General features: G+C 40.3%; 3 protein-coding genes across 3 annotated transcripts in view; all 3 read left to right on the forward strand.

Annotated features, from left to right (window-relative positions):
• Positions 1-22,060, forward strand: part of LOC137288042 (MOXD1 homolog 1-like) — a 76,889-nt gene that overhangs the window by 26,962 nt on the left and 27,867 nt on the right. The gene's annotated exons all lie outside the window — the stretch shown is intronic.
• On the forward strand, positions 1,201-6,506 carry LOC137286625 (mucin-2-like; the record flags this gene model as incomplete). Its single annotated transcript, XM_067818575.1, has 3 exons — positions 1,201-1,704; positions 4,787-5,336; positions 5,965-6,506. Coding segments are annotated over 3 exons (1,596 nt in total), but the record flags the coding sequence as incomplete, so codon positions are not given.
• On the forward strand, positions 16,346-21,621 carry LOC137286627 (mucin-2-like; the record flags this gene model as incomplete). Its single annotated transcript, XM_067818577.1, has 5 exons — positions 16,346-17,074; positions 18,104-18,263; positions 19,633-20,075; positions 20,406-20,994; positions 21,239-21,621. Coding segments are annotated over 5 exons (2,304 nt in total), but the record flags the coding sequence as incomplete, so codon positions are not given.

Consider the following 22,060-nt stretch of genomic DNA (forward strand, 5'->3'; position numbering starts at 1 on the left):
ACAACTACAACTACACCTACACCTACAACTACAACTACACCTACACCTACTACTACACCTACAACTATAACTACAACTACAGTAACAACTACACCTACAACTACACCTACACCTACAACTACCCCTATACCTACAACTACAACTACAACTGCAACTACAACTACAACTACACCTACAACTACACCTGCAACTACACCTACACCTATACCTAAAACTACAACTACACCTACAACAACACCTGTAACTACAACTACACGTACAACTACAACTACAACTACAACTACAACTACAACTACAACTACGACTACAGCTACAACTACACCTACACCTACAACTACAACTACACCTACAACTACAATTACAGCTACAACTACACCTACACCTACAACTACACCTACAACTACAACAACAACTACAACTACAACTACAACTACAACTACACCTACAACTACAACTACAATTACAACTACAACTACACCTACACCTACAACTACACCTGCACCTTCAACCACAACTACAACTACAACTACACCTACAACTACAACTACACCTACAACTACACCTACACCTACAACTACCCCTACACCTGCAACTACAACTACAACTACAACTACAATTACACCTACAACTACAACTACAACTACAGCTAAAACTACACCTACAACTGCAACTACAACTACAACTACACCTACACCTACAACTACAACTACGACTACAACTACAACTACATCTACAACTACAACTACAACTACAACTACAACTACAATTACAACTACGACTACAACTACAACTACACCTGCACCAACAACTACACCTGCACCTAAAACTACACTGCAACTACAACTACACCTACACCTAAAACTACGACTACACCTACAACTTCACTACAACTACACCTGCACCTACAACTACATCTGCACCTACAACTACACTGCAACTACAACTACAACTACAACTACAACTACACCTACAACTACAACTACAACTACAACCACAACCACAACTACACCTACAACTACACCTACAGCTACAGCTACACCTACAACTACAACTACACCTACACCTACACCTACACATACAACTACAACTACAACTACAACTACACCTACACCTACAACTACAACTACAACTACAACTACAACAACAACTACACTTACACCTACACCTAAAACTACAACTACAACTACAAATGCACCTACAACTGCACCTACAACTACAACTACAACTACAACTACACCTGCACCTACAACTACACCTACAACTACAAGTACAACTTCAACTACGCCTACAACTACACCTACAACTACAACTACAACTACAACTACACCTACACCTACAACTACAACTACAACTACAACTACACCTACACCTACAACTACAACTACACCTACACCTACAACTACACCTACAACTACAACTACAACTACAACTACACCTACACCTACAACTACAACTACAACTATAACTACACCTACACCTACAACTACAACTACACCTACACCTACTACTACACCTACAACTATAACTACAACTACAGTAACAACTACACCTACAACTACACCTACACCTACAACTACCCCTATACCTACAACTACAACTACAACTGCAACTACAACTACAACTACACCTACAACTACACCTGCAACTACACCTACACCTATACCTAAAACTACAACTACACCTACAACAACACCTGTAACTACAACTACACGTACAACTACAACTACAACTACTACTACAACTACAACTGCAACTACACCTACACCTACAACTACAAATACAACTACAACTACAACTACAGAAACAACTACAACTACATCTACAACTACAACTACAACTACAACTACACCTACAATTACAACTACAGCTACAACTATAACTGCACCTACAAGTACAACTACTCCTACAACTACAAGTACAATTACAACTACAACTACTACTACAACTACAACTACAACTACACCTGCACCTACAACTACACCTATAACTACAACTACAACTTCAACTACGCCTACAACTACACCTACAACTACAACTACAACTACACCTACACCTACACCTACACCTACACCTACAACTACAACTACACCTACACCTACAACTACTCCTACACCTACAGCTACAACGACACCAACAACTACACCTACAACTACACCTACACCTACACCTACACCTACACCTACACCTACAACTACAACTACAACTACAACTACAACTACAACTACACCAACAACTACACCTACACCTATACCTAAAACTACAACTACACCTACAACAACACCTGCAACTACAGCTACACGTACAACTACAACTACAACTACAACTACAACTACAACTACACCTACAACTACAACTACAACTACACCTACACCTACACCTACAACCACAACCACAACCACAACTACATCTACAACTACAACTACAACTACAACTACAACTACAACTACAACTAAAACCACAACCACAACTACACCTACAACTACACCTACAACTACACCTACACCTACAACTACAACTACAACTACAACTACACCTACAACTACAACTACAACTGCAACTACAACTAAAACTACAACTACAACTACAACTACACCTACAACTACAACTACACCTACAACTACAACTACAACTACACCTACAACTACAATTACAACTACGACTACAACTACAACTACACGTACACCTACAACTACACCTACACCTACACCTACAACTACACCTACACCTACACCTAAAACTACAAATGCACCTACAACAGCACCTACAACTACAACTACAACTACAACTACACCTGCAGCTACACCTGCAGCTACAACTACAACTACAACTACAACTACAACTTCAACTACGCCTACAACTACACCTACAACTACAACTACAACTACAACTACAACTACACCTACAACTACAACTACACTACACCTACAACTACACCTACACCTACAGCTACAACGACACCTACAACTACACCTACAACAACACCTGCAACTACAACTACACGTGCAACTACAACTACAACTACAACTACAACTACAACTACAACTACAACTACACCTACACCTACAACTACAACTACAGCTACAACTACAATTACAACTACAACTACACCTACTACTACACCTACACCTACACCTACACCTACACCTACAACTACACCTACAACTACCCCTACAACTACAACTACACCTACACCTACAACTACAACTACCCCTACAACTACAACTACACCTACAACTACAACTACAACTACACCTACACCTACAACTACAACTACACCTACAACTACAACTACAACTACAACTACAACTACACCTACAACAACAACTACAACTACAACTACAACTACAACTACAATTACAACTACGACTACAACTACAACTACACCTGCACCTACAACTACACCTGCACCTAAACCTACACTGCAACTACAGCCACACCTACACCTACAACTACGACTACACCTACAACTTCACCTACAAATACACCTGCACCTACAACTATATCTACACCTACAACTACACTGCAACTACAACTACAACTACACCTACAACTACAACTACAACCACAACCACAACTACACCTACAACTACACCTACAACTACAACTACACCTACAACTACAACTACAACTACACCTACACCTACAACTACAACTACACCTACAACTACAACTACAACTACAACTACACCTACAATTACAACTACGACTACAACTACAACTACACCTACACCTACAACTACACCTGCACCTAAACCTACACTGCAGCTACAACTACACCTACACCTACAACTACGACTACACCTACAACTTCACCTACAACTACACCTGCACCTACAACTACACCTGCACCTACAACTACACTGCAACTACAACTTCACCTACAACTACAACTACAACTACAACTACAACCACAACCACAACTACACCTACAACTACACCTACAACTACAACTACACCTACAACTATAACTACAACTACACCTACACCTACAACAACAACTGCAACTACAACTACAACTACAACTACAACTACAACTACACCTACACATACAACTACACCTACAACTACAACTACACCTACAACTACACCTACACCTACACCTAAAACTACAACTACATCTACAAATGCACCTACAACAGCACCTACAACTACAACTACAACTACAACTACACCTGCACCTACAACTACACCTACAACTACAACTACAACTTCAACTACGCCTACAACTACACCTACAACTACAACTACAACTACAACTACACCTACACCTACACCTACACCTACAACTACAACTACACCTACACCTACAACTACACCTACACCTACAGCTACAACGACACCTACAACTACACCTACAAGTACACCTACACCTACACCTACACCTACACCTACACCTACAACTACAACTACAACTACAGCTACAACTACAACTACAACTACAACTACAACTACACCAACAACTACACCTACACCTATACCTACAACTACAACTACACCTACAACAACACCTGCAACTACAACTACACGTACAACTACAACTACAACTACAACTACAACTACACCTACAACTACAACTACAACTACAACTACACCTACACCTACAACTACAACCACAACCACAACTACATCTACAACTACAACTACAACTACAACTACAACTACAACTACAACCAAAACCACAACCACAACTACACCTACAACTACACCTACAACTACACCTACACCTACAACTACAACTACAACTACAACTACACCTACACCTACAACTACAACTGCAACTGCAACTACAACTACAACTACAATTACAACTACAACTACAACTACACCTACACCTACACCTACACCTACACCTACAAGTACCCCTACAACTACAACTACACCTACACCTACAACTACAACTACCCCTACAACTACAACTACACCTACAACTACAACTACAACTACACCTACACCTACAACTACAACTACAACTACACCTACAACTACAACTACAACTACAACTACAACTACACCTACAACTACAACTACAACTACACCTACAACTACAACTACAACTACAACTACACCTACACCTACAACTACAACTGCAACTACAACTACAACTACAACTACAACTAAAACCACAACCACAACTACACCTACAACTACACCTACACCTACACCTAAAACTACAACTACAACTACAAATACACCTACAACAGCACCTACAACTACAACTACAACTACAACTACAACTACACCTGCAGCTACAACTACAACTACAACTACAACTACAACTTCAACTACGCCTACACCTACACCTACAACTACAACTACAACTACAACTACAACTACACCTACACCTACAACTACAACTACACCTACACCTACAACTACACCTACACCTACAGCTACAACGACACCTAAAACTACACCTACAACAACACCTGCAACTACAACTACACGTGCAACTACAACTACACCTACACCTACAACTACAACTACAGCTACAACAACAATTACAACTACAACTACACCTACACCTACAACTACACCTACAACTACAACAACAACTACAACTACAACTACAACTACAACTACACCTACAACTACACCTACAACTACAAGTACGACTACAACTACAACTACACATGCACCTACAACTACACCTGCACCTTCAACCACAACTACAACTACACCTACACCTACAACTACAACTACACCTACACCTACAACTACAACTACAACTACACCTACACCTACAACTACAACTACACCTACAACTACAACTACAACTACAACTACACCTACAATTACAACTACGACTACAACTACAACTACACCTACACCTACAACTACACCTGCACCTAAACCTACACTGCAGCTACAACTACACCTACACCTACAACTACGACTACACCTACAACTTCACCTACAACTACACCTGCACCTACAACTACACCTGCACCTACAACTACACTGCAACTACAACTTCACCTACAACTACAACTACAACTACAACTACAACCACAACCACAACTACACCTACAACTACACCTACAACTACAACTACACCTACAACTATAACTACAACTACACCTACACCTACAACAACAACTGCAACTACAACTACAACTACAACTACAACTACAACTACACCTACACATACAACTACACCTACAACTACAACTACACCTACAACTACACCTACACCTACACCTAAAACTACAACTACATCTACAAATGCACCTACAACAGCACCTACAACTACAACTACAACTACAACTACACCTGCACCTACAACTACACCTACAACTACAACTACAACTTCAACTACGCCTACAACTACACCTACAACTACAACTACAACTACAACTACACCTACACCTACACCTACACCTACAACTACAACTACACCTACACCTACAACTACACCTACACCTACAGCTACAACGACACCTACAACTACACCTACAACTACACCTACACCTACACCTACACCTACACCTACACCTACAACTACAACTACAACTACAGCTACAACTACAACTACAACTACAACTACAACTACACCAACAACTACACCTACACCTATACCTACAACTACAACTACACCTACAACAACACCTGCAACTACAACTACACGTACAACTACAACTACAACTACAACTACAACTACACCTACAACTACAACTACAACTACAACTACACCTACACCTACAACTACAACCACAACCACAACTACATCTACAACTACAACTACAACTACAACTACAACTACAACTACAACTAAAACCACAACCACAACTACACCTACAACTACACCTACAACTACACCTACACCTACAACTACAACTACAACTACAACTACACCTACACCTACAACTACAACTGCAACTGCAACTACAACTACAACTACAATTACAACTACAACTACAACTACACCTACACCTACACCTACACCTACACCTACAAGTACCCCTACAACTACAACTACACCTACACCTACAACTACAACTACCCCTACAACTACAACTACACCTACAACTACAACTACAACTACACCTACACCTACAACTACAACTACAACTACACCTACAGCTACAACTACAACTACAACTACAACTACACCTACAACTACAACTACAACTACACCTACAACTACAACTACAACTACAACTACACCTACACCTACAACTACAACTGCAACTACAACTACAACTACAACTACAACTAAAACCACAACCACAACTACACCTACAACTACACCTACACCTACACCTATAACTACAACTACAACTACAAATACACCTACAACAGCACCTACAACTACAACTACAACTTCAACTACGCCTACACCTACACCTACAACTACAACTACAACTACAACTACAACTACACCTACACCTACAACTACAACTACACCTACACCTACAACTACACCTACACCTACAGCTACAACGACACCTAAAACTACACCTACAACAACACCTGCAACTACAACTACACGTGCAACTACAACTACACCTACACCTACAACTACAACTACAGCTACAACAACAATTACAACTACAACTACACCTACACCTACAACTACACCTACAACTACAACAACAACTACAACTACAACTACAACTACAACTACACCTACAACTACACCTACAACTACAAGTACGACTACAACTACAACTACACATGCACCTACAACTACACCTGCACCTTCAACCACAACTACAACTACAACTACACCTACAACTACAACTACACCTACAACTACACCTACACCTACAACTACAATTACAACTACGACTACAACTACAACTACACGTACACCTACAACTACACCTGCACCTAAACCTACACTGCAACTACAACTACACCTGCACCTACAACTACATCTGCACCTACAACTACACTGCAACTACAACTTCACCTACAACTACAACTACAACCAGAACCACAACTACACCTACAACTACACCCACAACTACAACTACACCTACAACTATAACTACACCTACACCTACACCTACAACTACAACTACAACTACAACTACAACTACACCTACTACTACACCTACACCTACACCTACACTTACAACTACACCTACAACTACACCTACAACTACACCTACACCTACACCAACACCTACACCTACACCTACACCTACAACTACACCTACACCTACACCTAAAACTACAACTATAACTACAAATGCACCTACAACAGCACCTACAACTACAACTACAACTACAACTACACCTGCAGCTACAACTACAACTACAACTACAACTACAACTACAACTTCAACTACGCCTACAACTACACCTACAACTACAACTACAACTACAACTACAACTACACCTACAACTACAACTACAACTACACCTACACCTACAACTACACCTACACCTACAGCTACAACGACACCTACAACTACACCTACAACAACACCTGCAACTACAACTACACGTACAACTACAACTACAACTACAACTACAACTACAACTACAACTACAACTACGACTACAGCTACAACTACACCTACACCTACAACTACAACTACACCTACAACTACAATTACAGCTACAACTACACCTACACCTACAACTACACCTACAACTACAACAACAACTACAACTACAACTACAACTACAACTACACCTACAACTACAACTACAATTACAACTACAACTACACCTACACCTACAACTACACCTGCACCTTCAACCACAACTACAACTACAACTACACCTACAACTACAACTACACCTACAACTACACCTACACCTACAACTACCCCTACACCTGCAACTACAACTACAACTACAACTACAATTACACCTACAACTACAACTACAACTACAGCTAAAACTACACCTACAACTGCAACTACAACTACAACTACACCTACACCTACAACTACAACTACGACTACAACTACAACTACATCTACAACTACAACTACAACTACAACTACAACTACAATTACAACTACGACTACAACTACAACTACACCTGCACCAACAACTACACCTGCACCTAAAACTACACTGCAACTACAACTACACCTACACCTAAAACTACGACTACACCTACAACTTCACTACAACTACACCTGCACCTACAACTACATCTGCACCTACAACTACACTGCAACTACAACTACAACTACAACTACAACTACACCTACAACTACAACTACAACTACAACCACAACCACAACTACACCTACAACTACACCTACAGCTACAGCTACACCTACAACTACAACTACACCTACACCTACACCTACACATACAACTACAACTACAACTACAACTACACCTACACCTACAACTACAACTACAACTACAACTACAACAACAACTACACTTACACCTACACCTAAAACTACAACTACAACTACAAATGCACCTACAACTGCACCTACAACTACAACTACAACTACAACTACACCTGCACCTACAACTACACCTACAACTACAAGTACAACTTCAACTACGCCTACAACTACACCTACAACTACAACTACAACTACAACTACACCTGCACCTACAACTACACCTACACCTACAACCACAACCACAACCACAACTACATCTACAACTACAACTACAACTACAACTACAACTACAACTACAACTAAAACCACAACCACAACTACACCTACAACTACACCTACAACTACACCTACACCTACAACTACAACTACAACTACAACTACACCTACAACTACAACTACAACTGCAACTACAACTAAAACTACAACTACAACTACAACTACACCTACAACTACAACTACACCTACAACTACAACTACAACTACACCTACAACTACAATTACAACTACGACTACAACTACAACTACACGTACACCTACAACTACACCTACACCTACACCTACAACTACACCTACACCTACACCTAAAACTACAAATGCACCTACAACAGCACCTACAACTACAACTACAACTACAACTACACCTGCAGCTACACCTGCAGCTACAACTACAACTACAACTACAACTACAACTTCAACTACGCCTACAACTACACCTACAACTACAACTACAACTACAACTACAACTACACCTACAACTACAACTACACCTACACCTACAACTACACCTACACCTACAGCTACAACGACACCTACAACTACACCTACAACAACACCTGCAACTACAACTACACGTGCAACTACAACTACAACTACAACTACAACTACAACTACAACTACAACTACACCTACACCTACAACTACAACTACAGCTACAACTACAATTACAACTACAACTACACCTACTACTACACCTACACCTACACCTACACCTACACCTACAACTACACCTACAACTACCCCTACAACTACAACTACACCTACACCTACAACTACAACTACCCCTACAACTACAACTACACCTACAACTACAACTACAACTACACCTACACCTACAACTACAACTACACCTACAACTACAACTACAACTACAACTACAACTACACCTACAACAACAACTACAACTACAACTACAACTACAACTACAATTACAACTACGACTACAACTACAACTACACCTGCACCTACAACTACACCTGCACCTAAACCTACACTGCAACTACAGCCACACCTACACCTACAACTACGACTACACCTACAACTTCACCTACAAATACACCTGCACCTACAACTATATCTACACCTACAACTACACTGCAACTACAACTACAACTACACCTACAACTACAACTACAACCACAACCACAACTACACCTACAACTACACCTACAACTACAACTACACCTACAACTACAACTACAACTACACCTACACCTACAACTACAACTACACCTACAACTACAACTACAACTACAACTACACCTACAATTACAACTACGACTACAACTACAACTACACCTACACCTACAACTACACCTGCACCTAAACCTACACTGCAGCTACAACTACACCTACACCTACAACTACGACTACACCTACAACTTCACCTACAACTACACCTGCACCTACAACTACACCTGCACCTACAACTACACTGCAACTACAACTTCACCTACAACTACAACTACAACTACAACTACAACCACAACCACAACTACACCTACAACTACACCTACAACTACAACTACACCTACAACTATAACTACAACTACACCTACACCTACAACAACAACTGCAACTACAACTACAACTACAACTACAACTACAACTACACCTACACATACAACTACACCTACAACTACAACTACACCTACAACTACACCTACACCTACACCTAAAACTACAACTACATCTACAAATGCACCTACAACAGCACCTACAACTACAACTACAACTACAACTACACCTGCACCTACAACTACACCTACAACTACAACTACAACTTCAACTACGCCTACAACTACACCTACAACTACAACTACAACTACAACTACACCTACACCTACACCTACACCTACAACTACAACTACACCTACACCTACAACTACACCTACACCTACAGCTACAACGACACCTACAACTACACCTACAAGTACACCTACACCTACACCTACACCTACACCTACACCTACAACTACAACTACAACTACAGCTACAACTACAACTACAACTACAACTACAACTACACCAACAACTACACCTACACCTATACCTACAACTACAACTACACCTACAACAACACCTGCAACTACAACTACACGTACAACTACAACTACAACTACAACTACAACTACACCTACAACTACAACTACAACTACAACTACACCTACACCTACAACTACAACCACAACCACAACTACATCTACAACTACAACTACAACTACAACTACAACTACAACTACAACCAAAACCACAACCACAACTACACCTACAACTACACCTACAACTACACCTACACCTACAACTACAACTACAACTACAACTACACCTACACCTACAACTACAACTGCAACTGCAACTACAACTACAACTACAATTACAACTACAACTACAACTACACCTACACCTACACCTACACCTACACCTACAAGTACCCCTACAACTACAACTACACCTACACCTACAACTACAACTACCCCTACAACTACAACTACACCTACAACTACAACTACAACTACACCTACACCTACAACTACAACTACAACTACACCTACAACTACAACTACAACTACAACTACAACTACACCTACAACTACAACTACAACTACACCTACAACTACAACTACAACTACAACTACACCTACACCTACAACTACAACTGCAACTACAACTACAACTACAACTACAACTAAAACCACAACCACAACTACACCTACAACTACACCTACACCTACACCTAAAACTACAACTACAACTACAAATACACCTACAACAGCACCTACAACTACAACTACAACTACAACTACAACTACACCTGCAGCTACAACTACAACTACAACTACAACTACAACTTCAACTACGCCTACACCTACACCTACAACTACAACTACAACTACAACTACACCTACACCTACAACTACAACTACACCTACACCTACAACTACACCTACACCTACAGCTACAACGACACCTAAAACTACACCTACAACAACACCTGCAACTACAACTACACGTGCAACTACAACTACACCTACACCTACAACTACAACTACAGCTACAACAACAATTACAACTACAACTACACCTACACCTACAACTACACCTACAACTACAACAACAACTACAACTACAACTACAACTACAACTACACCTACAACTACACCTACAACTACAAGTACGACTACAACTACAACTACACATGCACCTACAACTACACCTGCACCTTCAACCACAACTACAACTACACCTACACCTACAACTACAACTACACCTACACCTACAACTACAACTACAACTACACCTACACCTACAACTACAACTACACCTACAACTACAACTACAACTACAACTACACCTACAATTACAACTACGACTACAACTACAACTACACCTACACCTACAACTACACCTGCACCTAAACCTACACTGCAGCTACAACTACACCTACACCTACAACTACGACTACACCTACAACTTCACCTACAACTACACCTGCACCTACAACTACACCTGCACCTACAACTACACTGCAACTACAACTTCACCTACAACTACAACTACAACTACAACTACAACCACAACCACAACTACACCTACAACTACACCTACAACTACAACTACACCTACAACTATAACTACAACTACACCTACACCTACAACAACAACTGCAACTACAACTACAACTACAACTACAACTACAACTACACCTACACATACAACTACACCTACAACTACAACTACACCTACAACTACACCTACACCTACACCTAAAACTACAACTACATCTACAAATGCACCTACAACAGCACCTACAACTACAACTACAACTACAACTACACCTGCACCTACAACTACACCTACAACTACAACTACAACTTCAACTACGCCTACAACTACACCTACAACTACAACTACAACTACAACTACACCTACACCTACACCTACACCTACAACTACAACTACACCTACACCTACAACTACACCTACACCTACAGCTACAACGACACCTACAACTACACCTACAACTACACCTACACCTACACCTACACCTACACCTACACCTACAACTACAACTACAACTACAGCTACAACTACAACTACAACTACAACTACAACTACACCAACAACTACACCTACACCTATACCTACAACTACAACTACACCTACAACAACACCTGCAACTACAACTACACGTACAACTACAACTACAACTACAACTACAACTACACCTACAACTACAACTACAACTACAACTACACCTACACCTACAACTACAACCACAACCACAACTACATCTACAACTACAACTACAACTACAACTACAACTACAACTACAACTAAAACCACAACCACAACTACACCTACAACTACACCTACAACTACACCTACACCTACAACTACAACTACAACTACAACTACACCTACACCTACAACTACAACTGCAACTGCAACTACAACTACAACTACAATTACAACTACAACTACAACTACACCTACACCTACACCTACACCTACACCTACAAGTACCCCTACAACTACAACTACACCTACACCTACAACTACAACTACCCCTACAACTACAACTACACCTACAACTACAACTACAACTACACCTACACCTACAACTACAACTACAACTACACCTACAGCTACAACTACAACTACAACTACAACTACACCTACAACTACAACTACAACTACACCTACAACTACAACTACAACTACAACTACACCTACACCTACAACTACAACTGCAACTACAACTACAACTACAACTACAACTAAAACCACAACCACAACTACACCTACAACTACACCTACACCTACACCTATAACTACAACTACAACTACAAATACACCTACAACAGCACCTACAACTACAACTACAACTTCAACTACGCCTACACCTACACCTACAACTACAACTACAACTACAACTACAACTACACCTACACCTACAACTACAACTACACCTACACCTACAACTACACCTACACCTACAGCTACAACGACACCTAAAACTACACCTACAACAACACCTGCAACTACAACTACACGTGCAACTACAACTACACCTACACCTACAACTACAACTACAGCTACAACAACAATTACAACTACAACTACACCTACACCTACAACTACACCTACAACTACAACAACAACTACAACTACAACTACAACTACAACTACACCTACAACTACACCTACAACTACAAGTACGACTACAACTACAACTACACATGCACCTACAACTACACCTGCACCTTCAACCACAACTACAACTACAACTACACCTACAACTACAACTACACCTACAACTACACCTACACCTACAACTACAATTACAACTACGACTACAACTACAACTACACGTACACCTACAACTACACCTGCACCTAAACCTACACTGCAACTACAACTACACCTGCACCTACAACTACATCTGCACCTACAACTACACTGCAACTACAACTTCACCTACAACTACAACTACAACCAGAACCACAACTACACCTACAACTACACCCACAACTACAACTACACCTACAACTATAACTACACCTACACCTACACCTACAACTACAACTACAACTACAACTACAACTACACCTACTACTACACCTACACCTACACCTACACTTACAACTACACCTACAACTACACCTACAACTACACCTACACCTACACCAACACCTACACCTACACCTACACCTACAACTACACCTACACCTACACCTAAAACTACAACTATAACTACAAATGCACCTACAACAGCACCTACAACTACAACTACAACTACAACTACACCTGCAGCTACAACTACAACTACAACTACAACTACAACTACAACTTCAACTACGCCTACAACTACACCTACAACTACAACTACAACTACAACTACAACTACACCTACAACTACAACTACAACTACACCTACACCTACAACTACACCTACACCTACAGCTACAACGACACCTACAACTACACCTACAACAACACCTGCAACTACAACTACACGTACAACTACAACTACAACTACAACTACAACTACAACTACAACTACAACTACGACTACAGCTACAACTACACCTACACCTACAACTACAACTACACCTACAACTACAATTACAGCTACAACTACACCTACACCTACAACTACACCTACAACTACAACAACAACTACAACTACAACTACAACTACAACTACACCTACAACTACAACTACAATTACAACTACAACTACACCTACACCTACAACTACACCTGCACCTTCAACCACAACTACAACTACAACTACACCTACAACTACAACTACACCTACAACTACACCTACACCTACAACTACCCCTACACCTGCAACTACAACTACAACTACAACTACAATTACACCTACAACTACAACTACAACTACAGCTAAAACTACACCTACAACTGCAACTACAACTACAACTACACCTACACCTACAACTACAACTACGACTACAACTACAACTACATCTACAACTACAACTACAACTACAACTACAACTACAATTACAACTACGACTACAACTACAACTACACCTGCACCAACAACTACACCTGCACCTAAAACTACACTGCAACTACAACTACACCTACACCTAAAACTACGACTACACCTACAACTTCACTACAACTACACCTGCACCTACAACTACATCTGCACCTACAACTACACTGCAACTACAACTACAACTACAACTACAACTACACCTACAACTACAACTACAACTACAACCACAACCACAACTACACCTACAACTACACCTACAGCTACAGCTACACCTACAACTACAACTACACCTACACCTACACCTACACATACAACTACAACTACAACTACAACTACACCTACACCTACAACTACAACTACAACTACAACTACAACAACAACTACACTTACACCTACACCTAAAACTACAACTACAACTACAAATGCACCTACAACTGCACCTACAACTACAACTACAACTACAACTACACCTGCACCTACAACTACACCTACAACTACAAGTACAACTTCAACTACGCCTACAACTACACCTACAACTACAACTACAACTACAACTACACCTACACCTACAACTACAACTACAACTACAACTACACCTACACCTACAACTACAACTACACCTACACCTACAACTACACCTACAACTACAACTACAACTACAACTACACCTACACCTACAACTACAACTACAACTACAACTACACCTACACCTACAACTACAACTACACCTACACCTACTACTACACCTACAACTATAACTACAACTACAGTAACAACTACACCTACAACTACACCTACACCTACAACTACCCCTATACCTACAACTACAACTACAACTGCAACTACAACTACAACTACACCTACAACTACACCTGCAACTACACCTACACCTATACCTAAAACTACAACTACACCTACAACAACACCTGTAACTACAACTACACGTACAACTACAACTACAACTACAACTACAACTACAACTACAACTACGACTACAGCTACAACTACACCTACACCTACAACTACAACTACACCTACAACTACAATTACAGCTACAACTACACCTACACCTACAACTACACCTACAACTACAACAACAACTACAACTACAACTACAACTACAACTACACCTACAACTACAACTACAATTACAACTACAACTACACCTACACCTACAACTACACCTGCACCTTCAACCACAACTACAACTACAACTACACCTACAACTACAACTACACCTACAACTACACCTACACCTACAACTACCCCTACACCTGCAACTACAACTACAACTACAACTACAATTACACCTACAACTACAACTACAACTACAGCTAAAACTACACCTACAACTGCAACTACAACTACAACTACACCTACACCTACAACTACAACTACGACTACAACTACAACTACATCTACAACTACAACTACAACTACAACTACAACTACAATTACAACTACGACTACAACTACAACTACACCTGCACCAACAACTACACCTGCACCTAAAACTACACTGCAACTACAACTACACCTACACCTAAAACTACGACTACACCTACAACTTCACTACAACTACACCTGCACCTACAACTACATCTGCACCTACAACTACACTGCAACTACAACTACAACTACAACTACAACTACACCTACAACTACAACTACAACTACAACCACAACCACAACTACACCTACAACTACACCTACAGCTACAGCTACACCTACAACTACAACTACACCTACACCTACACCTACACATACAACTACAACTACAACTACAACTACACCTACACCTACAACTACAACTACAACTACAACTACAACAACAACTACACTTACACCTACACCTAAAACTACAACTACAACTACAAATGCACCTACAACTGCACCTACAACTACAACTACAACTACAACTACACCTGCACCTACAACTACACCTACAACTACAAGTACAACTTCAACTACGCCTACAACTACACCTACAACTACAACTACAACTACAACTACACCTACACCTACAACTACAACTACAACTACAACTACACCTACACCTACAACTACAACTACACCTACACCTACAACTACACCTACAACTACAACTACAACTACAACTACACCTACACCTACAACTACAACTACAACTATAACTACACCTACACCTACAACTACAACTACACCTACACCTACTACTACACCTACAACTATAACTACAACTACAGTAACAACTACACCTACAACTACACCTACACCTACAACTACCCCTATACCTACAACTACAACTACAACTGCAACTACAACTACAACTACACCTACAACTACACCTGCAACTACACCTACACCTATACCTAAAACTACAACTACACCTACAACAACACCTGTAACTACAACTACACGTACAACTACAACTACAACTACTACTACAACTACAACTGCAACTACACCTACACCTACAACTACAAATACAACTACAACTACAACTACAGAAACAACTACAACTACATCTACAACTACAACTACAACTACAACTACACCTACAATTACAACTACAGCTACAACTATAACTGCACCTACAAGTACAACTACTCCTACAACTACAAGTACAATTACAACTACAACTACTACTACAACTACAACTACAACTACACCTGCACCTACAACTACACCTATAACTACAACTACAACTTCAACTACGCCTACAACTACACCTACAACTACAACTACAACTACACCTACACCTACACCTACACCTACACCTACAACTACAACTACACCTACACCTACAACTACTCCTACACCTACAGCTACAACGACACCAACAACTACACCTACAACTACACCTACACCTACACCTACACCTACACCTACACCTACAACTACAACTACAACTACAACTACAACTACAACTACACCAACAACTACACCTACACCTATACCTAAAACTACAACTACACCTACAACAACACCTGCAACTACAGCTACACGTACAACTACAACTACAACTACAACTACAACTACAACTACACCTACAACTACAACTACAACTACACCTACACCTACACCTACAACCACAACCACAACCACAACTACATCTACAACTACAACTACAACTACAACTACAACTACAACTACAACTAAAACCACAACCACAACTACACCTACAACTACACCTACAACTACACCTACACCTACAACTACAACTACAACTACAACTACACCTACAACTACAACTACAACTGCAACTACAACTAAAACTACAACTACAACTACAACTACACCTACAACTACAACTACACCTACAACTACAACTACAACTACACCTACAACTACAATTACAACTACGACTACAACTACAACTACACGTACACCTACAACTACACCTGCACCTAAACCTACACTGCAACTACAACTACACCTGCACCTACAACTACATCTGCACCTACAACTACACTGCAACTACAACTTCACCTACAACTACAACTACAACCACAACCACAACTACACCTACAACTACACCCACAACTACAACTACACCTACAACTATAACTACACCTACACCTACACCTACAACTACAACTACAACTACAACTACAACTACACCTACTACTACACCTACACCTACACCTACACCTACAACTACACCTACAACTACACCTACAACTACACCTACAACTACACCTACACCTGCACCAACACCTACACTTACACCTACACCTACAACTACACCTACACCTACACCTAAAACTACAACTACAACTACAAATGCACCTACAACAGCACCTACAACTACAACTACAACTACAACTACACCTGCAGCTACAACTACAACTACAACTACAACTACAACTTCAACTACGCCTACAACTACACCTACAACTACAACTACAACTACAACTACCCCTATACCTACAACTACAACTACAACTGCAACTACAACTACAACTACACCTACAACTACACCTGCAACTACACCTACACCTATACCTAAAACTACAACTACACCTACAACAACACCTGTAACTACAACTACACGTACAACTACAACTACAACTACTACTACAACTACAACTGCAACTACACCTACACCTACAACTACAAATACAACTACAACTACAACTACAGAAACAACTACAACTACATCTACAACTACAACTACAACTACAACTACACCTACAATTACAACTACACCTACAACTATAACTGCACCTACAAGTACAACTACTCCTACAACTACAAGTACAATTACAACTACAACTACTACTACAACTACAACTACAACTACACCTGCACCTACAACTACACCTATAACTACAACTACAACTTCAACTACGCCTACAACTACACCTACAACTACAACTACAACTACACCTACACCTACACCTACACCTACACCTACAACTACAACTACACCTACACCTACAACTACTCCTACACCTACAGCTACAACGACACCAACAACTACACCTACAACTACACCTACACCTACACCTACACCTACACCTACACCTACAACTACAACTACAACTACAACTACAACTACAACTACACCAACAACTACACCTACACCTATACCTAAAACTACAACTACACCTACAACAACACCTGCAACTACAGCTACACGTACAACTACAACTACAACTACAACTACAACTACAACTACACCTACAACTACAACTACAACTACACCTACACCTACACCTACAACCACAACCACAACCACAACTACATCTACAACTACAACTACAACTACAACTACAACTACAACTACAACTAAAACCACAACCACAACTACACCTACAACTACACCTACAACTACACCTACACCTACAACTACAACTACAACTACACCTACAACTACAACTACAACTGCAACTACAACTAAAACTACAACTACAACTACAACTACACCTACAACTACAACTACACCTACAACTACAACTACAACTACACCTACAACTACAATTACAACTACGACTACAACTACAACTACACGTACACCTACAACTACACCTGCACCTAAACCTACACTGCAACTACAACTACACCTGCACCTACAACTACATCTGCACCTACAACTACACTGCAACTACAACTTCACCTACAACTACAACTACAACCACAACCACAACTACACCTACAACTACACCCACAACTACAACTACACCTACAACTATAACTACACCTACACCTACACCTACAACTACAACTACAACTACAACTACAACTACACCTACTACTACACCTACACCTACACCTACACCTACAACTACACCTACAACTACACCTACAACTACACCTACAACTACACCTACACCTACACCAACACCTACACTTACACCTACACCTACAACTACACCTACACCTACACCTAAAACTACAACTACAACTACAAATGCACCTACAACAGCACCTACAACTACAACTACAACTACAACTACACCTGCAGCTACAACTACAACTACAACTACAACTACAACTTCAACTACGCCTACAACTACACCTACAACTACAACTACAACTACAACTACACCTACACCTACACCTACAACTACAACTACACCTACACCTGCAACTACACCTACACCTACAGCTACAACGACACCTACAACTACAACTACAACTACTACTACAACTACAACTGCAACTACACCTACACCTACAACTACAAATACAACTACAACTACAACTACAGAAACAACTACAACTACACCTGCACCTACAACTACACCTATAACTACAACTACAACTTCAACTACGCCTACAACTACACCTACAACTACAACTACAACTACACCTGCACCTACAACTACACCTGCACCTAAACCTACACTGCAACTACAGCCACACCTACACCTACAACTACGACTACACCTACAACTTCACCTACAAATACACCTGCACCTACAACTAAATCTAC

The sequence above is a fragment of the Haliotis asinina genome, chromosome 6, assembly GCF_037392515.1.
Source record: "Haliotis asinina isolate JCU_RB_2024 chromosome 6, JCU_Hal_asi_v2, whole genome shotgun sequence".
Taxonomy (NCBI): Eukaryota; Metazoa; Mollusca; class Gastropoda; order Lepetellida; family Haliotidae; genus Haliotis; species Haliotis asinina.